Raw genomic sequence first — 27,136 nt, 5'->3', positions numbered from 1 at the left:
CTACCTAAACAGGGATTAGGGAGAGGAGACTAACGGGCACCATACATCAGCGACTGTTTGTCGTAATTCCCTGATCCCCAGATGTTCCAACATGTTGGATTTCCCTGATTTGCCGATCCCGACCAAAATATGATCGGGAATGATAAATCAGGGATTTTTAACATGAAGAATTTCCCCGATTCTTCAACCGATTGGTGATCATCGATAGCTGCTGATCTGCGTTTCCGACTGTCAGATCAGCAGTTCCAGTAGGATCGTGAAAATGCCCACCTGATGGATGGGGCCCTTTACAGTAAAATCACCTATTTAAATTTTGCTGCAAAAATTCACCCAGAGAATCTGCACTAAAAACTTGTACCCTATTACATTCCCTTATATAGGTTTATGTACCAGAATGAATCATTAGGAAAGGCTTGCTACTCCTTTATATGATCAGTTGAGTGATACATTGCATCTGTGTCTGCTTGGCCTGAAATACAACTTGCTCACTTTCAGTTCTTCCAACGCGCTGTGAAAGATGAACAGGGGCGACAACAGAACCTCTACATCCAGCCGTACGCTTGTTATGAACTGGGCTGCCTGTTGCTGGACAATCCAGAGGTACAAAAAGACATTTTACACTTGTACAGTACACATTGCAGCTAAAATATTATATTTTAAATTCAGTAGTGGGTAAAGTGGGCACAATCTATACTTTATGTAGTGTATATAAGGTGCAATATTCATTTCTTAAATGCTATCCATATCTGCAGAAGTGTCTAAGTACATATTCTGAAAAGGGATGATAATGTGGATATATTTCAATATTGTATTTCCCTTAATAAATACAGATGTTTAGCATGTTCCTAAAAACTATAGCAGCCCATGTAAATGCTGTGGGACCCAGGGGGACGGAGGAGCCTTAACCCAATGGTACCATTGGCCATGGTCCTAATCGTCTGACTGCATATTTATTTATTATACATTTCCAGATTGTACACTTTACCTGTGTTTACTGTTGTTTTATGATCATCATTTTTCTCTATCTCTTCAACCACAGACATGACCTGTACCCTGTATTAGCACTGCCATAGTAGTTTCACTTATTTTATGAGTGCCTGGATTTTACATTGGATTTTCAATATACCATGAAAAATTTAAACGTGGGTTCGACTGTATGGCATAAAGTAGTGTTGGATTTTTAAGCAGATCGTCATGAGTGGGTCTATAACCTCAGTCATAAAGCTTTGACGGGCACCTTACTGTTTTTATTATTTTAGTTATTGCACAAGAAGGGACTGTATGCTGCCAGTCCAGATGGGTCACACGAGCAATAGCTTTGGGGTTTTCTTTGATAAAAACAACCAAGGAAATTCAGAGTTTGTATTTGGCTCTGTGGGGGCGATTCAATTGTTTTCTGGCTATTTTTTAAGACACTAGATGGAGCAATTCAATTGTTGCTCCATCAGGTAGGTGCGGGCAAAAATGTGCAAGAAACCCATGGTTAGGGCGCCCTAACTAGGACTTTAGATGGGTTTTGCCATTAAATCCGGTCTAATAGGGCGTGCTGAGGGCGATAATTATTGTGCGCCCAGAACAATTAAATTGCACAGCTGGGCGCTCATTAATTATCGCAACAATTGAATCGACCCCTGTGAGTCTATCTTGTACCACTCATGCTGATTTAGGGCTAGTAAAGGAATGACAGCAGTAACTGAAGATATTATAAGCGTATGGAAATGAGACCTGAGGTGACTTGAATGAGTGGGTATTATAGATAGCTTGACAGTTACTGTTTTCCGTCTCTGGACATATTGATAATTTATATTTCATGTCTATGTGGCCTGCGTTACATGGAGTGCGTTGGTCATCACTGGCTTCTGGGAACCACATGGGATGTGTCTGTCAAATAAAATACTGGTTGCATCCTGCCTTTTATTATAATGGAGATGGCCCTGAATTGCAGCTATATAGTGCCAGTCCAGAAACTATAAATAAAATAATGTATATTGTGTGTAGTGCCTAGGAAAGCTTTACACCGTTGGGGTGCAGATTAGCTCTGCAGGGCCCCAGATAGCCTGTCATATAAATTGACGGTTTTTTCAGTTGAGTAGTCTTTTTATTATTTTCCAACAAAATACAAACAATCAAATAAAAAACAAACAATACAATGGTTTATGCCAAATAGCTTCACTTAGAAAACATAAATTGTTACAATACATAGAATATTAACATAAAAAACAATCGAATCAAAGATAAGTAATAGCAGTAGGAGATTGCAGCACAGGATAAAAAGAAAAACATAAATACAGTCACATATACATCACCTAATACTCACATATACATCACCTAATACTATGACAATCTGAGAGGAGAGGAGATCTAAACCAATAAACAAATAAAATGAAAAAAAAGTCTAATAATAATTTAAAATAAAACGTACCAACATGAATGTAAGGATAATTATACAGGATCAACAATCAACATGTGTGAAATCGTCAATCAGGTTGTTGAGATGAAGGATACTTTGAGGAGAGCCACTTAGACCAAATAAGGTCAAAGTTAGATTCTGCTTTACGGACAATATACAAATAACACTCATGTTGTATCGTTGTATTGACCAACGAGACCCAAGCCTGAAATTTGGGACTCTCTAGGGCCATCCAAAGTCTGGCAATGCAGACTTTGGTTAAAGTACATAAATTCACTGCATACTGCAAACTACTCTTATCTAGGGCATCTTCATTAATAGCTCCAAGGCAACAGAACCCAGGTGTAAGAATCGAGGCTGGGATACCTGTGCCGCATAACACATGAAGCACCTGAACACAGAAGGATTGCACTTTTATTATTATTATCGTTTATATGGCGCCTCAAATGTTCCGCAGCGCCTTACAAGGTACATAACCAAAAAGTGACTTACAGTAAAATACAATACAATGAAGGACAAGAACATGGATAATAATCATTGATACATAGGTGGCCATAACACCCAATTAGCAACAAAGCATAGGCACCAAGTGTTAGGTGTCCTAGTGGTGAGTAAGAAGTAGATGAACATAAAGTAAGGAGAAGCACAAGAGGGTAGAGGGCCCTGCTCGCAAGAGCTTACATTCTTGAAGTTTAAAAGTGATGTCCTTATGGATTTTTCACAATTCCATCCTCCCATCACTCCACAACAGCAGATTACAGGATGGAAAGGTGCTGTTCATTCCATAGTCAGTTTGGCCAATCAGGTGGAGCATTGCATCCTTCATTCAGTGCCTGGTGTATAGAGTTAAGGTATGCTAAGCAGAAGCCAGTGATTGCTGGGTCTTTGATAACTGAAAGGAGTTGTATGAGGTAATGCTTCTCTCGGTTGGATGATAAATCTGACCAATCGTGTCCCACCTTTCGTACCTTGCTGTCCATGAACTGTTCCTCTTTAACCTGTATAATCTGTGCTGTCCAATATGCTGATGATCACAATTCATTTTTTTGCTTTTACAGACTGTTGCAAAGGGAAAAGCATTATTGTTTCAAGCAAAGGTAAAATTTAGTTTGTGTAATCTGTATTAATTGCATTGAATAATATATTTACTGGTTCATTTCTCAGGCTAAGCGTCTCTGTTTTCTGTTTTTTTTCCCTGTGACTGCTGAAGGAGGAGTACACGGGCTACGACTTTGAGAACCGATTACACGTACGAATCCACGCCGCCTTAGCTTCTCTTAGGGAGGTGGTCCCTAAGTGACAGCGAGAAGGACATGACTCTGGTTTCCCACACAGCTTTCTGCGCTTCAGCGCGTCGCAGGGGATCAAAACGGCTGATCGTGGATGGGACGGGTGTAGGTGTATCTGAAGACCGCCTGTGCCAGAGGCATGAGACTATTCACAGTAGCGGCACAGTTGGACTCAAGAAGAAATCAGTTCTTTTTTTAAACAGAAATCTGGGAACCTGAAACATGATCTAAATAACACACTACATAAGCAAAAGACTTTGCTACGACAAAAAATGCTCCTCAGACCTGTGGTAGTGACCTGTATAGCATGTTCATTTTAGCCCTTGTGTCAATCAACGCAGGAGCAGCAGTCCTGCTTACATCTGCAATGTCATTTGTCTTGTCGCCCTTCTGCTTTCAGGACTTCTTACACCATATGAATAACATAAAGGGGGAGATTCAGTTATGCTCAGGGGCGTGTCTATAATGGGCGCAGGCTGTGCGGTGCACATAGGTCCCTATGAGCCCTCACAGCACACTCTGCACCCATACTTTCTAATACTTACCTCTCCGAAGTCCCACATCGGCCGGAGAGGCGCTACACAAAACACCTGGAAAATGGCCGCCGCGGCCATTTTCCCGGTGTTCTGCGCATGCACAGTAGGGAAATCGTCAGGAAAATGGCTTCCGTGCCATTTTCCCGGTGTCCTGCACATGCCCAGTAGACTCTGCCGGAAAGAGAGAGGACTGTGCCCCAGATGATGAGTGAACACGGACCACCTTCTCTCTTCTTCTCACTTTCACGTCTATGGGGTACATGCAAAAATGTGTAAGATTATCCTGCTGTTAGGTTATTTTGTGAGGTTCCGAGGCAGACCTGCAGCTTATTGAATCTCCCCCAATGAGTGTACATGGTCTGTACTTTAGATCATTTCTACATGTGATATAATAGTATTGTTGTATGTTCACATGAGCATCTCATTAGGTCAGTAAGTTGGACTGCCGCTTTAAATTGCCATTTGATTGTAGTCCGTATTAGTGCGACTAGGCGTAAGAAAAGCACACAAGTGATGTACACAATGGTTTCCTCGCAACACATAATATGTCTGTGCCGCATTCTGCCTACCACATTTTATAGCAGACCATTGTACATTGTTCTGATAACCTAGAATGGGATAGGATGTGACCTTTCTCCTATAGCTGTTATTTAGCTACTGTATGGAGGAAAGTAGCGGAACCCCAACATTCCTCAGCAAAATTTCACAGAACATCCTGTTAATATTATTCGTGCGCCGGGGGGGGAGGAGGTCACCTTTTGTCTAGGATTAGTCACTGACTACACCAAAATTGTTCTAGTAGACATACATGGATCTTCGTGAATAATGATGCGACACACTGTTTGGGTTCCTCAGGATATGTGTAACAGTGCCCTCATCACACTTAAATAGAGATTAAAATAGACCAGCCCTAAAGGGCAGTAAAAGGCAATACAGTAAAGAACTGTAGCACTTTTGCTCTTGTACAGTACATACTTGAAAATATTGTTTTGTTCTAATTCAGGGATAACTTCCATTCTTGTCATTTTGTAGTGCACACCACATTATTTGTTTTATTATACATTCGTAGTGTGCTTTGTGAGTTTATTTATTTAATTTTTGGGGGCGAAAGAGAATGGTAAGGTTGGTGGAAGGGGTGTTGATTTATTTTGTTTTAATTGTACTTTTATTTCAAATATTAGTAGTTTTAGTGAATATATTTATAAAAAAAAAAGTATTTATTTGAAAACTTGGTTTTCTGGGTCTCATAATAATTTAATGGTAAATATGCTGAAATAGTTCCTTTTACTAATATGTACTATGATTTACTTTTCATTTACATACTATAGTAGTCTTACTGATATACGTCTGCATCTTGAGATGTGGAAACACCCTTCTCCAGGGACTGGCCGGCATCCTTTGGCCCAGGGGGATAGTCCAAGCCTAGTGTTTGCTATGTACAGAGGATGAATGATTACATTGGGGACCTGCCTAAGAACTAGATTACCTAAATTCCACATATTCATGTGTCCCAGTATAAACCATCCTCCTCGTCTCCTTTTCATGCTTCCTATGTCTTCAGTGTACAGTACTCATAGTGATACTGACGGCATAGTACAAATTATTAGTTATTTTTATGGGGTCCACTCAAACAAGCCTTTTGGCTGCCCCATTATTTGTCGTCCTCTAGCGCAACTTGGTAGCGCTACTGAGTCACTCTGCACTCACGCGTTGTGTAATGCGACTTGTAGCACACAGAGGATAGTTGTATGTATATCCTGTATGCTTGAGGCTTTTCATACCTACATGGTGGTTTCTCTGCAATGGAGAACCTCTGTAGAAATTCAGTGAATCATGTCAGTATTCACTTTTTATGCAGGCGATCACATGGGACAGAAGCAGCCTGAAGTAAATAGCAGATTTTAGTGTCCTGGGCGAATGATAACTACTGATGCCCCTTTATGAGAATGATAGTTGGTGCCGCTCTAGGGATTGTGGCTAGCTCTTTACAAGTGCTAGACCTCATTCTAGCCCTCAAGATTCATACTGTAGATTCTTATATGTCAATTAATTAGTACTAGCTCATGCAATTTATGTGACACAAAGAATACCCCTCCACCCTCCCTCTCTTCTTTATCTTCAGTCCCCTGAATCCTCCCCACCTCCTTTTCATACTTACATACTCTCCTGGAACCTCAAAGAGACTCCTGAATGGTCTGGGAATCCCCTGGACTCCTGGAAAAGTGGGTGGACTTCCCAAATCCTGCTCACTTCCTAGTGAAGTGGACAGGATGGGGAGAATAATGCCAGGAATCGCGGTTCATGGCAGGAGATTGGTCCAAAATTAGGTGAATCTATGATAATTGCATCATTTTGCCCCAACCCCCCTCTTCATAGACCGCTGTTCACAGCATTATGCTGCAAGTGGTCAGGGCCTAATGATACAAATAGGCCAGCCCGTCCCCTCCAGTTGCTAACTGCATCCTGTTTCTATCCCCACTTCCCACAGAAAATCCGTGAACTTCATATAACAAAAATATAATTAACGCAATTTCAAAAGATCAATAACAATATTATGGATATTAAAAAGACATATGTATGCTTAAATAATTATATTTTTTTGCAATCAAAACATACTATACAATCCGTTTTAGAAATATGATTGCTGCAGGTTTCTTTTTTAATGTTAAGTTTTCTTGACTTTTTCATAGAACATAGGTGATTTCTCTTTTATGTCCCAACATCATGCAGGCCAGATGTTTTGGGACAGGGTAAAATGTGATCTTCCCTGATCAAACCGTTTTGTATTATTAGACTGTATGTTTATTTGGTATACCATTTCTACAAGCAATATGATTCCCTTTAGAATTGGTGTCTTAACTGGTTGGTTTTTTTTAACTGCGCAGAAATAGTGGGTTGTTTTTTTTTTTTATATAATTAAGCTTGGAACATATTTTTTTAAATTTATTATTTATTCCCTTCTCTCTCCTGGCGACAGGCACTGCTGGGGGGCGGCTGCAAGAGGCGATCCAGCCTGGGCTCTCTGCACTGTAGCAGCCCCACCTTCCCCTGCTATCCCAACCCCACCAGCCAGCAGTCATGGGCTGTCCATAATGAATTGGGTTTAAATAGCGATTATTCACATTATTTGATAATTAAAAAAAAAAAAATTGGCAACATTTTTGGAAAAATATATGCCAGTTAAGTGGTTAAGAAACTTGATATGATGCTACAACTAAACAGCTTTTTATAAGGATTTAATTCACTTCATGTAATTTTACATAATGCCACAGTTACCTAACTGGTTGTTACAGACACGTCAGGTGTGATCCCGCATTCTCCGGTGGGCATCACTGGCAGACCTGACCGCTGATAAGTATACAGTATTCTGAAACTTTCTGGAGGAAGGATGAAGACGCTCATTGAATAGAAAAGGATGAAATGATTTATTTATGTTTATTGTAGATTCTATCGAGGTATTGGTTGGGTAAGTCAGAGGGCCATAGATTATGCATATAACTAGGTGTAGCTTGTCCAATGATGCAATAATAATGGATATAGGGGCCTATTCATCATCACTTAAGTTCTACAAAAGTAGTGTGATTGCCATTCATCATTAATGTAATGCAGGAGATATCACTGCTTCTCTCCTGTCTCTTCACAGCCTGTCTTTAAGCTGTCCATGTGCAGCTGCAAAGGCTGAAGGCAGCATGAGAAAAATGTCCTTTTTCTGAAAAGCTGTCTCAGCAAAAGGAGCAACTTTTCGGAAGTGATACTTAAGTATTGGAGGCATAATAAATGATAAATGCCTCCAGTACTAGGATTGACTCGTAGCGAGTTCAATCGTTAATTATCACTATGGAAATTTTTCTCTTCATGAGTAGGGCCCATAGTGCAAGATCATTCATAACTACAGAAGTATCAGCTACTTCCTCTGTATTGGTAATCTGTTTTACCATATTATGCAGTGATAGAAATGGGCGTCTTCACACCTTGGGATAGGAATAACATTTATTATGGGGTAGTTTTAAACAGGAAATTGAAAGTTTCTAACAGCAATTTGTCAGCATAACGTAATGAGCACAAAGAGAGGTGTGTATACAGCATACTAATAATGCCAATTTTCTCTATATGTCATAACCTTACTCCTATCGCATGCATATTGCTGGCATCAACATTATAATATTGTCATAGTCTTGCTGAATAATAGCTGGGAAACACGCTGTACAATATTGTAATATGACCTGTAATGACCTTGGCAAACTTACAGTAATGGCAGGTACACACTAGGCGATGTGTGTATCTGGCCAACGCACGATGTGATGAACGACATACGGTTGTTTGCCACTGCTAAACAACTGCATGATATGTCGTTTACTATCCGCCTCCACAAGCATGGGGTCGTTCATCAAATTGACAGATGGAGCAGCATGTAGGCTCGAACTGTCAATGGGATGAACGACCCAGCAGGAGAGCTCATGGTCGATCATAGCGCATACACACTTGCCAACATGGACAATATGTCGGCCCGATCCAGCTGAAGACTTATCTGCCCCCATCTCCACTATAAGGCAAAGCTGTTTGCTTAGTTGTCTATTAATAGTTTTCTGCTGTATTCTCTGGCAGAATATGGTAAATATGATACATTTACAACGTTTAGACATGATATCACATACAGTCAGGTGCATAAATATTGGGACATTTACAGAATTTTCATATTTTGGCCTCTATTCACCACCACAATGGCTTTGAAATGAAACAAACAAGATGTGCTTTAACTGCAGACTTTCAGACTTTTTTGAGGGTAATTGAGGGTAATTACATCCAAATCAGGTGAACGGTGTAGGAATTACAACGGTTTCTATATGTGCCTCCCACTTTTTAAGGGGCCAAAAGTAATGGGACAAACTAGACATTCCTAAATCTAACGTTCACTTTTTAATACTTTGTTGCAAATCCTTTGCAGACAATTACAGCCTGAAGTCTGGAACACATAGGTATCACCAGACGCTGGGTTTCATCCCTGGTGATGCTCTGCCAGGCCTCTACTGCAAATGTCTTCAGTTCCTGCTTGTTCTTGGGGCATTTTCCCTTCAGTTTTGTCTTCATCAAGTGAAATGCATGCTCAATCGGCTTCAGGTCAGGGGATTGACTTGGCCATTGCATAACATTCCACTTTTTAGCCTTAAAAAACACTTTGGTTGCTTTTGCAGTATGCTTCGGGTCATTGTCCATCTGCACTGTGAAGCACCGTCCAATGAGTTCTGAAGCATTTGACTGAATATGAGCATATAATATTGCCCGAAACACTTCAGAATTAATTCTGCTACTTTTGTCAGCAGTCACATCATCAATAAATACAAGGGAACCAGTTGTTTTCCGTGGTCTTCCGGCTCTTTTGGTGTTGCTGAGCTCTCCGGTGCGTTCTTTCTTTTTAAGAATATTCCAAACAGTTGATTTGGCCACACCTAATGTTTTTGCTATCTCTCTGATGGGTTTGTTTTGATTTTTCAGCCTAATGATGGCTTGCTTCACTGATAGTGACAGCTCTTTGGATCTCATATTGAGAGTCGACAGCAACTGATTCCAAATGCAAATGTCACACCTAGAATCAACTCCAGACCTTTTACCTGCTTAATTGATAATGAAATAACGAGGGAATAGCCCACACCTGTCCATGAAATAGCTTTTGGGTTGATAGTCCCATTACTTTTGGCCCCTTAAAAAGTGGGAGGCACATATAGAAACTGTTGTAATTCCTACACCGTTCACCTGATTTGGATGTAATTACCCTCAAATTAAATCTGAAAGTCTGCAGTTAAAGCACATCTTGTTTGTTTAATTTCAAAGCCATTGTGGTGGTGAATGAATAGAGGCCAAAATATGAAAATTCTGTCAATGTCCCAATATTTATGCACCTGACTGTATAACCTGCAATAGAAATGTACAGATGCAGTGGAGCAATACAAGAGTATGTAACTGGTCTTTGTGACTTAAAGACCTTTTCAATCCTTAGACGACTTTATTTTTTTTGCTTGCACATGCCCATAATAAAAACATTTTTTATGGTCAGCAGGGATGTGACCTAGGGCTCTATTCATATCTTAATTTCTACAAAAGTATTTAAATTTCATGACCATTCATTAACTGTGTTAACGCAGGAGATATCACAGATATCGCCTGGGTACAATTGTCCTCGGATCATTTCCACTGTCCCCATACTTTAGTATGGTAATGTAACTGTATATCATCCTGAGATGGCATACAGCCACCAAATGTGTTCACAAGCCGCCGCTTACACAGCAGCTTGTACAGCAGAGGGACCTTTTCAGATCCCTCTCTCTGTGCTCCACCCCTGTCCCTGCTCCACTGCATTCACTGCTGCATGAGAGGAGTCTTCATGCCAAGGGTCTTGCATCTCTCCGGTGGTGGTTGTCTGCACGTCCTCAGCGCTCCAGCCAAGTCCCTCTGTCCCATCTGTGTTCTCTCTGATGGAACACTATTTTCCTGCTGCTCCGGTCTTCAGAGACTCCACGCAGCCTGCCCTCATGCTGTGCATGCACAGTTTGAAGATAGGCTGGGAAGAGCCTACAAAAACTGGAGGAACAGGAGAAATGTCTCTCATTACCAAAAATTTTACTCCGCAGAAAGAGCAGCTCTTCAGAGTTCAAAACATAATTGCCATTGTTAATTATGACATGATGAATAGCCCCCCTAATGTACGGTACAGTATAGTACAATGTACTGTTACCTAATTTTGTGAGAACAAAATGATGCCTAGTGAAGCCTCATTATTCTTGGTGTTCATTCATTCCTTTTCCTTTAAAGGGGAGGTGATTCAAATTAGCAGGATCGGCACATCGCAGCCAGCAATTATTCAATATGCTCACCCCATAGAGGTGCGCAGGAAAACTTGTAATGGTCAGGGTACTGTATATGACTAATAATTGTGCAGCCATACATCGTGCTGAATTAAATTAACCTTTAATTGTTTTAATTAAACACTTTATTAATTCATTAATTTCTATTAAATCAGCACATGGTAACAAATGTGCTCATATCTATCAGTTCTATATGAAGATGAAATTCTCGTACAGGCTCTTTAATAAAAAAAATTCAAAATTGTTGAGAATTGTAAAAACATTTTTTTCTGCATCATTTAAAACTTGTGGCATAGCCTTAGACCCCTCTCCATTCATTATACCAAACCTGTCTTTATTGTATCCTGACCAAAATATCCATGTATTAAATGAAGCATTAACATAAGTGACATCTGACAGCTTTAATTCATATTTATGTCATTACCGATAGGTCTGGCACATGATGCTACACGTGAGGGATACTGTCCCCATTAGATTGTGCCTGTGATGAGAGCAATCTGAGTGTTGTATTCAATAAAATGGCCCAATGTGCAGATATGCTGTAACCCGTAGCAACAGCTCAGATTCATTGGGGGTGATTCCAATTCTCCAATGTCCAGCTGTGAACGTTACTGCTCATTACAGTAAGGAATCTTCAATCAATTTGCTGCGCCTCACTATTGGGTGCGAGGTAAGATTAGCCAAGAGAAATCTCTAGGGAATGACGTCATGACACTGCCAGAGGCATCACGGACGATTCAATCTCCCCCGTTCACTTATAGTACAGTAAGAAAGGTAAGCAATTGTCTGGTTGCTAAGGGTTACAGTATCTTTCTGCATATTACACCATGTTGTTAAATAATAAAATATAGCTGTTACATACTCGGAGGCATAGTCTAATAGCAATAAAGGGATACAGTATGGACTGTGCAGGTTAAAATACATATTGGTTGTCCATAACCGGGTATGTTTTGTTTTCATTCTTTTCAATTAGTGGTAGATAGGACTTTAGATGTCACCCAGAACAACATACTGTGGTGTAATGTTAACAAAGAACTTCACTTTTATATTTCCTCAAAGAAAATAAAAGGAACTAGATCTAGGTTTGTGTCCTGTGTTTATTCCAACGTACAGTATATGCGTCATCTCATTTGCAAAACTCATATGTCTCAGTTTCCTGAGTGGCCCTGAAGAAATGTCACTAAGTCCTGTCATACATCACTGCGTCTGTGACTTGTCCTTGGCAGCTGGGTTATAACACAGAGCAATAGAATACATTGCTAGCACAGCTCCAGCAGTGTGACATCCCTATATGCAGTAATGGAATGCATAACTGGGGCAGTAGCTGCTCTAGTCATCCCTAGTGGTGGAAGTATATACTTACAACAAATCAATAGGGTCCAATTTGCACTCTGATGAGTCGCCAGCACCAATTTAACTGTAGAGTCATCACCAGTAACTCCACTTTAAATACAGTCTTGAAAACTAGATGAGTGTCATTCATATAGCTGCTCATAAATAAAAAAAAATAATGAATAAAGTATATTCTTTGTTACTTGATCGATGGTTCCTTTTAATATATACTTTGATATGCTCCAATAATGGCGCTCAGCAGTAAATAACTTCTGTTAGTTCTCTCAACCTGTTTGTCCAACACCTTCAATATCCCTCCTTGGGGAGTATTACTCCCATCTGCAGTTAACAGTCTGTTCACCACCTTCAAATACAGAGCTTTTCATCCCAGCGCTTAGGAACCTCCAGGACCATCAAGCCTTTGCTTCCAATGAGTCCAGTGTAAAAACAAACCTTAACGATTTTAATTTTTTTTTTTTAAACGTCTACAACAGCGGTTCCCAACCACAGTCCTCAAGGCACACTTAACAGTTCTGGTTTTAGTTAGATCCATGATAGTGCATAGATTGTTAAATCAAAATAACTGAGGTACTAATTGTCACTTGTGCTCAAGTTTGGCTATCCCTAAAACCTGGACTGTTAGTGTGCCTTGAGGACCGTGGTTGGGAACCGCTGTTGTCGATGTTTAAAAAAAAAAAAAAAAAAAAAAAATCGTTAAGGCATAGGAACCAACTGTGCGCTCAGAAATGTCATAAAATCTCTGAGGAGAGTCTTAAGTGTGTCGGCGGGTGCCATGTGTGAGCCTGACATTTCCAAAACTGTACTCAAAGAGGTGCCTCCTTCCACCACTTGTGCATCCAAATGTAGGGATGAGCAGCAGAAGTCAACATGCTGACATAGAAATCGAGGATGCATCTGTGGAAGTGCACCAGGATGAGCATATTTGTGTAGCGGACGCCAATAAGGATGTTGATGCTGAGGATGTTTGCGTAAATCAGTGGAAACAGTTGTTACCCATGATAACGAAAAGCCCATTGTCATGCCTAGGTATAAAACAAAAAAATTTACTTCTTGTGTGTGGAATAGGAGGTAGGGACCCTAACCAGATAGGAACCTCCTCCCTGTTACATCATCTACAACGCATACATCAAGTGTTTGCAAAATTCAGAAACTGGCGAAAAAAGTAACAAGAAGCAATCCAGTGTCAGCTAGCCCCCTTCTCTCTGCTAGATCCAAGAACCTGGCATCTTTACCACCAACACCCTCATCAACAATATCCTCAGTCATGATCGGAACTAGTTTTCAGCACCGTCAGGAACCTTGTCAGCGATCGGCGTAGGAGGCTACTTCCTCAAAATGTGGAAAAGTTGATGTTCATCAAAATGAACTACAAATTTCACGAGAAAGATCTATACCGCCAATTACGTCCAAAAATGACTGAGGCTGCAATGGTGGATTCCAGCAGGGACTAATTAATATTGTGTGAAGATGATGTACACACTGATGAGTGTGGAGAATCGGATGATGACAACATCTTGCCTCTGTAAAGCCAGTTTGCGCATGGAGAGATCATTGCCAGCAATGTCAGCTGCCTGTTGGTAGCTTGTTTTGTGGGGGCCCAAACAAACCAATCACTTCAGCCACAATTGGCAGTCCCTGTCACTGAAGTGATTGATTTGTTAAACTGTGCATGTCCTATATACAACATAAGGGTGGGTGGAAGGGCACAAGGACAATTCCATCCTGCACCTCTTTTCTTTGCATTATTTGCTGTTTGGGGCATTGCTGCCTGACATTTTTAATTTTATAGTTTATGAAACTGACACCCTGTCTACCACTGCTGTGTTGCAAAAGTTTAATAGAGGTCCTATATTTTTTTAAACTACCGTGCTTTTGTGCCCCTGCTGACACTTTTTTTTTTTTTTTTTTAGTTTCATACTGTATTTATTCCAAATGAAGTCACAAATAGGTATACTTGCAAAATACTCATGCCATTTTTCAACCTTGATTTGTAGATACCAACCTGGTGTGCTTGGTTTCCTTTGATCATAACAGCCATATTTGGTCAGATGCAACTTAACACCAAATGGAAAGGCTATTTTGTGATGGTATCTGGAGATGTTCTCTCTCCTCCCCTCCCAGTCATCCCATCCATAATCCCAGAAGCACAATGACAATAGATGTTTAGTACCAGACTTTAAAAATCCCTCTGCCCCCTTCCTGATCAGAACTTCCATTTTGTGTGCTGCCACAGACAGCATCCCCTGCATGCCCCTTTCATTTAAAATAAATACTGGACCACCACAAGAGCTCAGCTGGGGCAAGGACTGATGTCAAATACTCTTTGAAAATGACTCCCCACCTCCCTCTTTCATAAATTTGCTTTGGAATCCAAACTTAAATTTACTATGAATCAACCCTTCCTTTCCCTGCCTTCAACTACATACATACTCCATCTCCCTCAGGCCTCTTGATTTATGAAAACATATTTCCTTATGTGCCATGCTTGAAGTTGAACTGTCACGTGTTTGTGCCGCCCACTGCTGCCACTTAACTTAGCCAGCTATCTTGTTGCAAATTATGGGCCTAAACTAGATGAAAACAATATTGTGAGGTGGTCAAAATTGACTGGAAACTACTGGAAATGAATGTTATTGAGGTTAATAATACTGTAGGAACAAACACAGGCTCAAATTATGTGATTTTAACAGTTTTTATGAATTTTTTAGAAGACGGAGCGCCAGTCGCTGGCCGGGTCTCACGCATGAGCACGACAGAGCTGGCTCAGTCGTGCGCATACCCAGTGGGCAAACATTGACCCGGTTGCGAGCGCTCAGCGCTTGTGACTGGGTCTGAATCAGGCCCAAAGCGTGCAGTGGAGAACAGTAATGTAAATACATAGACATGTGCTCTGTGTGCAGGCTGGTCAGCTGACTGGAAAAGCCAATCAGCACTATTTTCTCAGACCCGGGTCCAATATCCCGGGTCTGTACCATTTAGAGCCCAAATAACCCGGGTCCGACCCGTGTTTACCCCTTCTTTTAACCTGGGTTGAAATACCAGGTCGGTCGAACCGGTAATAACCCGGGTTATTTTGGCGATGTGAAAGGGGTATTACTCATATGCTGATATGTGAGGGTGGCAGTGCATGTTAATATTTTACATAGCAGGCTTGTAATTGAATTTATTCAATATTATTTTTCTAACATGTTTCACCTAAGATGCGTGTGCTTGTAACATAACGTTTAAAAAAAAATCACATGATGGCTGTGGATTTGGAAATGTGGCACTGGACGTTTTCATGTGTTTAAATCTGACAAACTGCGGTACACTTAACGTTACCAACTTTTTAGATTCAGATGTTTAGACAGGAGGTGTGGCTAAGGGGCATGACCAAAACCACAGTAGGCTTACAACCAATTTATTTGTTTAATTTCAGGCTATTTCTATTCTTTCTAATAAAGACAGAAAATGGATTTATGGCATCAGATTTGTGGATGTACTTCCCACTTATCCAATAGTCAAACACATATATGCCTCTTCTTTGCCATTTGACTGATCCAAATGTACCTTTGTACGCCATCAAAATCCTTCTCCAATCTCCACATACCACTTTATATGCCATCATAGCCTATTTGCCTTCACACATAGTAACACACATTGGCTTCTTATACAGAGAGAAAAGAGATTGTTCTAAAATAAATTGTAAATAAAAAAACTGTAATAAGCTAGACACACAGAACAAGTGAAACTACACTAGTGTATAGAACAGTGCTTCTGAAAACGGTGTCACAACACCTTGGTGTTACGCACAATGGGGTGACAAAAAAAAGACCGGGTCCTGCAGGACGTGCTCTGGCCAATCACTAGAGTAAGGAGAGGATTGTGTGCTTTCTCGCTCTCACCCATGCTCCACTGGATAATACCTGATTCAGAGCCGCACGTAAGCGGCCGCTCGTTCACTCCGAGCGATGTTCGCACAACTGCGCATGCGTATGGGTCGTAATGCGCATGCGCCAACCAGTCATTGCGGTCGGAAATCGAGCGCTCGCAAAATAGCGAGTACCTGCTAATTTGAGTGACAGGATGAGGCGTTTGTGGGTGGTAACAGGGGAAGGTGCTTGAAAACGGGGAGTGGAGATCCGAACGCAGGCGTGCCAAACGGTCAAAACGGGCGTTTTAAGGGTGTGCATAATTAACAAAGCAGCGTCATCGACCACGTCACTTGGTTGTTTCTTAGCCTGAACTGTTCGCATGATTGCGGTAGGAAAATCCAACCACAAGCACTGCGAGCAGTTCAGACGCCTTTCGATGTACTCGATTAATCTAATAAATAGCGGAGATGACGTAGGATGCGAGCGGCCAGGGGGCGTCTTTACAAAATAGCGAGCGCATGTTTTGTTCGCTCGCTCAGACATAGAGGCATCAACAGACCGCAAAGAACGAGCGCTCAATTTAAATAGCCGGCTCCTTTTTCTGAACGAGCGGGCGCAAATAGCGTCCGGCTCTGAATCAGGGCCAAAGTCCCATCTACCCCCTGGCTTCCTGCAGCACCAGAGAGGAGCCGGGAGCAGGCAGGCAGCTGCAGCAAAGCAAATGTTTTAGAACCGGAGAGGAGCAGGCAGTCACAGACTCAGTAGGACGGGAGACGAAGAGGAAAGGAGTCCTACAGTAAACTACTATGGTTAAAGAGAATGTGGTGTTTGGTATATAAAGAACCACTGGGAGTGTGCGCACTTTGGGTACAATAGGGTTAATTTATCTTTATCTCTCTTAAAATCTTCAGTGTGTCATGGCAGAAAAAAGTATGTGAACCACTAGCATAGATATGGAAACCAGTCAAAATGTATAGTTGTTTAAAACCTAAAAGTGTGTGTGTGTGTATATAATATATATATATATATATATATATACACACATACGCACACACAATGCAGTGGCACTCACAGGACATGTCATCATACTATAAACCGGCGTAGTTACACCAAGTCACCCAAAGGTATCCATATAGGACTAAAATTTTCGTCATATAGAGATACCTTTTGGTGACTTGGTGTAACTACACCGGTTTATAGTATGATGACATGTCCTGTGAGTGCCACTGCATTGTACAAGTCTCTGCATTTCCTTTGGGCCAGCGGCACCTGGGCAAGTTGGAGTGGACCACAAGCAGAGTGCTGTGTGTGTGTATTTTTTATATATATATATATATATATACACACACACATACACTCACATCTATAACTCTATCTATCTAAACCTATAATTGCCTCAAGAATATATAGACACTACACAATAACATCAATAACGGTTATGTCCCTAAATATTGAATTGTTACATGTTGTCAGCAATGTTATTATTGCTACTTCCTGTTTTGGTATAATTTTATTCTGTATGTCTATACAATCTATTGTACTCATTATATTAAAAAAATAAATAAGTAACGTCCACTTAGCAATGTGCTATTGGTAAAGGCCCCGATACATCAGAGATTGATTGCAGCAATCGTGCAATTTGCAATCGATTGTGTATAAAAATCTTTCCCTTTTTCAATCGATTGCAAATTGCATGATTGCTGTAATCAATCTCTGATGCATGGGGGCCTTAAGGAATGACTTTTGATTTCCACTGTTTTACATGTCCCAGTTGTAGTGTTTGATTTGGACAGATTTGTAGAGGGATCATTCACTTGTTTCTGGTGCTATGCTGACTGCAGGGCTGGCTCGAGGCACGTTCAAACAGTGTGGTCGAACAAGGGAGATACCTACGGGCCAAAGTGTCCCGCCGGTGGTCGACAGGTTGGTTACCCCACACCGCCGCAGTGGCGCTGGCCCAGGAGAAGAGGAATGGATGCCACGTGCATGTGCGCACCATCCAATCAGTGCAGGGAGAGGGCAAGGGGTAGCCCAGCTACTGAAGACATGCTGGGCTCGTCCCCAGCCTGACGTTAAATGGGAGGCGTGCCATATGGCACACCCCCATTAGTGTCATTTAGGGGTGTGGCCTAAGGTAATTAGGTCACGCCCCCTTCACCCAAATCATAACTAGTAAATGTTTATGACACTGTGTGTGCTGTATAAAGGGTACTATGCAGCAGCCAGGTATTGAATACCCAGTATCTCACCATGCCAGGCATTAGATCCATTGGTTTCTGGTGTATCGGTGCACTGTGCAACTGGATGCCAGGTACAGTCCTCTGTGTGGCATGAGCCCTGCCACCACAAAGTGTAAAACTGCAGTGCACGCCGTGATATCCCTGGAAGTAGCAGTAGAGGCGACCGGAGGACAGAGGAATGGTCAATCCCGTGAGGTAGTCTACAGACCCATGAAAGCCATTACTAAACATGCAGCTGAGCGCTGTACAGTGTGGTGATGATGGGGTGTCTCATAATAGCTGTACAATGTGATTGAAGGTTAAGCCAAAATACTGTAACATATTCCTCTAAAAGAAATAAAAATCCATGAAATAATTGCTAAGTTCTATAAGGTGAATGTTGACCACTATCTGAAAATTTGATATGTGAGTCACTGGAAAAATCTATAATATTTATGAATTGACACACACATATATTTTTCTTTGGAGTCTTTTTTGGAAAAGAATGGAATTAATGTGCGAACCATGATTTGGAATTTATACACTAGATGGCGCTTCTGTTTCACAACATTTGAAAAAAAAAAAATATATATATATATATATATATATATATATATATATATATGGTGTAAATTTACTAGGTTTTGAACGACTGATGTATACTTTGTGATAAAAGTGCAATAAAGATCTAGTGCATAAATTAATAGATAAAAATATATCAATGTGATCAAATATTTAAAATATTATCAATTTAATAAGGTATTTAAAAACATATATCAGAACCAATAAACACACACAAATAAATGCTTATACATGCCTTAATCCTAATCATAGGATTTGGCAAAATATTTCATATATAGGCACGTTTGTGCAAATATTGTAAATAAAGTGCAATCGTAGTGCTAATAAATAATCAATAAAACAGTTTAGCGGGTATTCCAATTAATATACCACAAATATGTAAGATCAAAAAATGAGAAATAAATATAGCAGCACAGGAGAGTATATAAAAGATCAGCGATAAAAACTTTGAGGCTAGATTCAAAAAATCTTTTAAAAAGTTTAAAATATATATTTAAATAGCTTGATGAAGTCCATGTATGGATGAAACGCGTTGGGACAGCTGACTCTTACCTGAAATGAACTTAACACAGATAAGCATTATATGAACTCTTTCAAGCTATTTAAATATATATTTTAAACTTTTTAAAAGATTTTTTGAATCTAGCCTCAAAGTTTTTATTGCTGATCTTTTATATACTCTCTTGTGCTGCTATATTTATTTCTCATTTTTTGATCTTACATATTTGTGGTATATTAATTGGAATACCCGCTAAACTGTTTTATTGATTATTTATTAGCACTACGATTGCACTTTATATCAGTGCTCGAAGTGGGAATTTTGAGGTGGGGGTATGGAGATTTGAATCCAGACCCCCTCCAACTCTCACTCCACTGGCTGTCCTGCACTGGATGACACCCGGTGCGGTCACCACAGAATAGTGAGCACGGCTACCCTTTTAGCCCCTGCTTTTATCTCAGCCACTGCACCTTTCACTTACTGCACTTCTTCCTGCCGGCTTCACCTTCTCTCACCCCCTGTCCCTTTCTCTAACTGGTTCCCCCTCTCTCAACCCCTCTACACCACTAACTACCTATTCATCTCTCACCCCCTGCCTCTCTCATTAACATATTCCCTCCTACAACCTCCCCTCTTACCTCTAGCTACACTGCAGCTGGAACGGAGCCGGGGCCTGGAGCATTAGGTCCCTGCTGAAATGCAGTTTAATGTCCACACAAGCTGGCATCCAATCCCGGCTCGCAGACCAGCTCACCGGCCGGCCGGATCTGTGAGCCAATGAGAAGCTGCCACTTGACAGCTTCTCATTAGGTAGCGCTCTGTGAGCCACAATTGGCTGGCTCTGGCTGTCAGTGGCGCTGCTTACTAGTGCAGTGCAGCCGCCCATTACCCGAGGCTCCTGGTTCCATGCCAGCGTCGTCGCCGATAAAGAGATGTGTCCCCAGCGGGACACATCTCCACACTTTGCTGTTCCAGCGCTGGGATCCCATACTAGATCCCAGTGCTGGTACACTTTCTGCCGCAAAAACGAAGTGGCGGTATATCATACCGCCATATACCGCCCCACTTCGACCACTGCTTTATATACAATATTTGCACAAACGTGCCTATATATGAAATATTTTGCCAAATCCTATGATTAGGATTAAGGCATGTATAAGCATTTATTTGTGTGTGTTTATTGGTTCTGATATATGTTTTTTTAATACCTTATTAAATTGATAATATTTTAAATATTTGATCACATTGATATATTTTTATCTATTAATTTATGCACTAGATATTTATTGCACTATTTTCACAAAGTATACGTCAGTCGCTCAAAACCTAGTAAATTTACACCATTTCCACTTAAAGGCCTCATCCAAAGGTCTGTACACACTAAGTCTAGCTGACACCCTGTTGTATTCGGGAGAACGTATTACAAACTGTGGTCATAGAATTCCTCTGTCGAGCATAGAAGCTGGGGCCGGCACCTTCCTTGTTTTAAATATATATATATAATATATATACAAATATTTATTAATGTTCTATCCTCTTCTTGTTTTCTTTTGGATGACTTTTGCTCTTTCCAAGATGCTTACCAGATTCTTCCTGAAATAAGCAATAACAATAAAAAATACATATAAAAGAAGGGTTGAAATGAGACAACTGTACAATTAAAGCATAACATTAGTGTTTAAGCTCAGTTATTATTCATTTGTTACACATTTTACCTGAAAGAAACTTACCAGGTTTCTGATTTCCATGTATGTCCTGCTATACGTCACAAAGAGTTGTGACCAAGTTACACACAAAAAGCATTATGCATTACAATTGCAAACAATAGATCTGTTGCCGCTGAGGCATTTATTACCCTTGAGGGTGGGGGTGATAGAAGAATGGGGACATTTGGACACTGGGGTGTAAGGAAAGGGGGTCGGTAATATTACAATGTACACCTATGGTGGGAGATATATTCTATTCAATGAACTTATAGACAAAAGACAATCCCCGTGCTCAATGACTTGACCAATCACATAATTCAGTGGTTTGATGATGTACATCAAAACCCACGTACGTGGCTTTGTTTTCTAAAACACTCCAAAAACATACTGGCTACTGATTGGATCAAACTCTGTTTGACTGCATGTGGTATGGAATAAACTGTTAGTTCTTTTTGCAATAAGTGGACACTCCCTTTATTCCTGATGTACGCAGATGCTCATATATATATAGGATTCATTTATTATATTTATTATTTCCTAAACTCTGCCATTACAGTACAAGTTTTAAGCATATCCATGCTTGAGCAGAGGTGATTGACAGGCTGTGGCTGTTTGGGGGTGATAAAACAGCCCCTCGAAAACGGGGGCATGTCGTCCTCGTTTTCTGAGTGCTGAGGCCAGGGTCTGCGACTTCCAATGCAGAACCCTGACCTTGGGTGCAGAGCTGCGAGGGCTACTCAGATGGCCGATGGTCTCGTAGATGATCCGATGCTGCTTCTCAGGACGCAATACTTGGATTTGCGCTGCTGTCAGGAGGCGTCTTTCTTTCCTCAGACGCCTCCTGCTAAATTAGCATATTTTCACATCACTACTGCGTTCAAAGACGTCCATTTCTGAATTAGTATCGGGAGCCCAGGTGCATTCTCCATTGTGCACCTTATTCCAAACAAGTCCCTCTCCTATCAGAAAGTGTAAAACTGTGCTCCCCTTGCAATCACAGCCCGCCTGTTGCACAACTGGGTGAAAATGATCCAAAGTAGATCTAACCTTTTACATGTTTGCATTATTTATTTATTACCAGTTATTTATATAGCGTACAGATATTCTGCAGCGCTTTACAGAGAATATTTGGACATTCACATCAGTGAAGCTTACAATCTATATATCTTTCCTACCACACATACAAACACGTGTATATAGTGTGTGTGATGGTCCAGTGGTTATTAAAACGGTTTCGAAATATGGCACCCTAGAGTATCAGCATTTTTTACACAGCACCCCTGGGCCAAAAATAAATGAAGTAAATTGTGCTTCTATGTCACCCTTAGGTTTAGTTATGTGGTGGATGACAGGGCTGTGTTTCTTTTTGTCCACATATTACTTGATTGGCAGCCATTAGCACTGATTTTACCTATCACACGGCCTAAAAATATTTTTATTTGTACTTGACCACCCACCCAAGGTACCCCTGCAAGTGTCCTGAGGCACCCAGTTTGGGAACCATTGATATAGTTAATTAGTATGTTTTTGGAGTGTGGGAAGAAACCAGAGAAAACCCATGCAAACATGGAAGAACGCACCGACTCCATACACATAGGGCCTTGGTGAGAATTGAACCCAGGATCTCAATGTTGTGAGACAATAATGCTAACCACTATGCCATTTTGGGCTGCCACAGATTTGCCTATTTTACAGATCCTATCCAGAAATGCCGCAGCCACCATGGCTGTGCAGGATTCGATGAAGGAGAAGGCTTCCTCTAAAGAATAAATAAAAGTAAAGCATGTAAAATAAAGGGAAAAAAAAGTGTAGTACAGGTTGAGTCTCCCATATCCAAATATTCCGAAACACGGAATAATTTTGGCATAACTGAGATAATGAAACCTTTGATTTTTGATGGTTCAATGTACATAAACTTTCTCTAAGGCACAAATTATTAAAAATAATGTATAAAATGACCTACACGCTGTGTGTATAGGGTGTATATGAAACATAAATGAATTTCATGTATGTACACAAACTTAGCTTGAGCCACAAAATTATTGAAAATATTGTATAAAATGACCTGCAGGCTGTGTGTATAAGGTGTATATAACACATAAATGCATTCTGCATGTATATTGGGGTCCCATTTCCAAAATATTTCATCATGATATGCAAATATTCCAAAATACAGAAGATTCCATTATGCAAAATACCCATGGTCCCAAGCATTTTGGATATGGGAGACTCAACCTGTAGTTGCTCCAGAAAATAGGAAAATAGTGCCCAGATCTGGCGGGCATTTCCAAACTGAACTCCCGGGCAGCCACTGGGGCATAGAGGGGGAGCAGATTAAGCTTTATTGACTTAGATTTAAGGTGCCCAAGCTTCTGTCCTGCACCTTTATACCCCAGTGTCCACAATGGTTTAATGTAGTAACAAGTATTGTATCCCACCAGACTCCAGCTGTGATTCAAATATTTGTTTTGGTCCCTATATCTTTAGTTGCAGTGGCTTACAGTAACTTTTATAGGTGTAAAATATAAGTGTCCATGTTTATGTTAGAGATGAAACCAAACTGTATTATGAGAAGCAATACACCAAATATAACTCACTGCAGACTGGGTGTAGCTATGCTCCACCAACAGGTTTCGTGCACAGTTGTTGATATGCTTAAAGCGATCGGGCCCAAGAAGGATACCTCCGTACCATCGTGACACCACCACCACTACATCTCTGGCATCCAAAATCTAGAAATACAGCAGCGGAAACATACTGTAGTCAGAATATGTAAATATAATACGAAAACAGAATAGAAAATATAAGGTGCAGTTTGCAGCATACAGTACTATGGCATTTAGGGGCCCATTCAGAAAAGGACATAGGAGACGTAGCTACGGTGCTAAAATATGCTAATGCTACAAGAGGCGTCTTGCGTAAGTCAACACCTCCTGCCGGCTTCTGTGCTCCGCAGCTGCGTCCGAAGATGCAGCATCAAATCACTCCACGTGACCATTCTTTATCTGACTAACCTTCAACCTGAAGCTGCCAATGGCTTCAGCATGCCCAGAAAACGTCGCCCCTGCTCCACCACCTAGTGGCCACAGCCTGTCCATCAGGCTGTGCCAGCTGGGTACTGCCAGCGAGCTTGCAGAAGGAGATCTGCACATGCGCAGTACAGATCTAGCGCATTTGCAGATCTTCAAGCAACAGAGTTCTACGCAAGCCATCGTACACCTCTGTATCAGACCCTTAGACACCTGGTACCACAGGGATGTTTTTGGTTCCTAGCGATTTAATAGGCTTTCACAAATATTAGATGAGCGCACACAAAGGCCATCTGAAGTGCTGCCCCAGTGCACAATAATAGTTCCCTCACATATTATTAGCCCCATTGTTCCCATCTCCTCACACAAATTCTCTTGCACTTTACATATTACAGATGGTGAAAGGCACCTGCCAGGTATATCCCAATATGTGCCAGTACGATTCTAATTACCTGCATAAGATGTAGCAGTCGTTTACCCGCTGCCGTTTCTCCATCATCTTCACAGTCTTGTATAAATGTATTTGTCTTTTTGGAGTATATCCTGTGGGCAAAATAATACTTATAATATATTATGAAAAAGTAGAAAAAAGAAACACCAGTCAAGATTATAACACATGGGGCGTCACTGAGGGCAAAAAAAGACGGTTTAGCGTTGAACTGTTGGAGCGGGTAAGATAGCCAGGTCAGAATACGTACCACAGGCTCCGCCATCTCCCCTACCCTCTGTATAATCACTCCAGCTACAGTAAGCCAGCTCACCAGGAGAGAAGAGGCAGAGGAGGAGTAACTACAATCCACAGTTTTATAATGCTTCTGCGCTTTATTTCCATATGGCTCAGATCTGGCATTACTGCAGACCGCCAGTTTTGAGCGATCGCTGTCTTAGCGGCTCTAAATATAGTTGCCTTGCAAAATTATTCACCCCCTTTGTATTTTTCTAATTTTTTGCCTCACAACCTGGAATTAAAATGGATTGTTTCATGGTGTGCATCATTTCATTCACAGAACATGCCTACAACTGCGAAGTTGTTTTTTTTTTTATATTGTGAATCAAACAACATTTAGGACAACATAACTGAAAACTTCAGCGTGCATAACTATTCACACCCCTAAAGTCAGTACTTTGTCAAGCCACCTTTTGCTGTAATTACAGCTGCAAGTCACTTTGGATAAGTCTCTATGAGATGCCACATCTTGCCTTGGGATTTTTGCCCATTCCTCAAGGCAAAACTACTTCAGCTCCTTCATGTTGGATGGTTTCCGCTTGTGAACAGCAATCTTCAAGTCTGACCACAGATTCTCAATTGGATTGAGATCTGGGCTTTGACTAGGCCATTTAAACACATTTAAATGTTTCCCCTTAAACCACTCGAGTATTGCTTTAGCAGTATGCTTCGGGTCATTGTCCCAGTCTCAAATCACAGGCAGACTGAAACAGGTTTTGCTCAAGAATATCCCTGTATTTAGCACCATCCATCTTTCCCTCGACTCGAATCAGTTTCCCAGTCCCTGCTGCTGAAAAACGTCTCCACAGCATGATGCTGCCATCACCATGTTTCACTGTGGGGATGGTGTTCTTGGGGTGATGGGATGTGTTGGGTTTGCCGCAGACATAGCGTCTTCCTTGGTGGCCGAAAAGTTAAGTTTTAGTCTCATCTGACCAGAGCACCTTCCTCCATACATTTGGGGAGTCGCCCACATGCCTTTTGGCAAACTCAAATCGTGTCTTCTTATTTTTATCACTAAGTAATGGCTTTTTTCTGGCCACTCATAAAGCCCAGCTCTATGGAGTGTACAGCTTATTGTGGTCACATGCACAGATACACCAGTCTCTGCTGTGGAACTCTGCAGCTCCTTCAGGGTTACCTTTGGTCTCTGTGCTGCCTCTCTGATTAATGTCCTCCTTGCCCGGTCTGTGAGTTTTGGTGGGAGGCCCTCTCTTGGCAGGTTTGTTGTGGTACCATGTTCTTTCCATTTGATGATGATGGATTTGATGGTGCTCCGGGGGATCATCAAAGATCTGGATATTTTTTTATAACCCAAGCCAACCCAGAATTGTACTCCTCAGCAACTTTGTCCCTGACTTCTTTGGAGAGCTCCTTGGTTTTCATGGTGTGATGCCTCTTGCTTAGTGGTGTTGCAGCCTCTGGGGCCTTTCAGAAAAGATGTGTTTATACTAATAGATCATGTGACACTTAGATTTCACACAGGTGGACTTCATTTCACGAATTATGTGACTTCTGAAAGTAATTGGTTGCACCATAACTTTTGAGGGGCTTCATAGAAAAGGGGGTGATTACATATGCACATGCCAATTTTCAGAATTTTATTTAGAAATATTCTTTTTTTATATATATTTTTCTCATTTCACGTCACCAAATTAGACTATTTTGTGCAGATCCATCACATAAAATTCAGATTAAAATAAATAAATAAATAACAGGTTGTAATGTAACAAAAAAGGTAAAAAGCCAAGGGGAGTGAATACTTTTGCAAGGCACTGTATGCCCCATTATATATCAGTCACCAGAAGATACATCACCCCCATGAATATGGATCAAAGCTAATCAAGGGTCAGGAGATACAAAAAGTGGGATAGAACTATGGCGCTGCCCCTTAAATTCTTCAATCACACGGGAAATTATACGGTTCAGGAAGTCTATTTCCTCCTTAGATACTAAGTCACACTATGCTCCATTTTCAAACAGGTGGCTGCTTGATCCTTGAAAATAAACAATCTTTAGATCGCAGTCATAGGTCCCACATCGGACGTAGCCTTAAGCTTTTGTCTTTCTTC

General features: G+C 41.0%; 2 protein-coding genes across 3 annotated transcripts in view; one reads left to right on the top strand and one right to left on the bottom strand.

Annotated features, from left to right (window-relative positions):
• Positions 1-8,939, top strand: part of TTC39C (tetratricopeptide repeat domain 39C) — an 81,405-nt gene extending 72,466 nt beyond the window's left edge. The window contains exons 12-14 of the mRNA XM_088469606.1: positions 496-600; positions 3,469-3,507; positions 3,621-8,939. Of these exons, the coding sequence (XP_088325732.1) occupies positions 496-600; positions 3,469-3,507; positions 3,621-3,710 (234 nt within the window). The 3' untranslated portion in view covers positions 3,711-8,939. The remainder of the gene's footprint in view (positions 1-495; positions 601-3,468; positions 3,508-3,620) is intronic.
• Positions 8,940-20,916: 11,977 nt separating this feature from the next.
• The window catches only part of IMPACT (impact RWD domain protein), a 47,039-nt gene continuing 40,819 nt past the window's right edge, over positions 20,917-27,136 (bottom strand). For both annotated transcript variants that reach the window (XM_088469787.1, XM_088469788.1), the window contains 3 exons: positions 24,790-24,880; positions 23,906-24,040; positions 20,917-21,195 (listed from right to left, as the gene is read on the bottom strand). In XM_088469787.1, coding sequence (XP_088325913.1) covers positions 21,124-21,195; positions 23,906-24,040; positions 24,790-24,880 — 298 coding nt within the window. In that variant the 3' untranslated portion in view covers positions 20,917-21,123. The remainder of the gene's footprint in view (positions 21,196-23,905; positions 24,041-24,789; positions 24,881-27,136) is intronic.

Source organism: Taudactylus pleione, unplaced genomic scaffold, assembly GCF_031769625.1.
Source record: "Taudactylus pleione unplaced genomic scaffold, aTauple2 ptg000093l, whole genome shotgun sequence".
NCBI classification, from domain to species: Eukaryota; Metazoa; Chordata; class Amphibia; order Anura; family Myobatrachidae; genus Taudactylus; species Taudactylus pleione.
The sequence above is the reverse complement of the archived record's forward strand: the minus strand, read 5'-3'. Positions and strand labels throughout refer to the sequence as shown.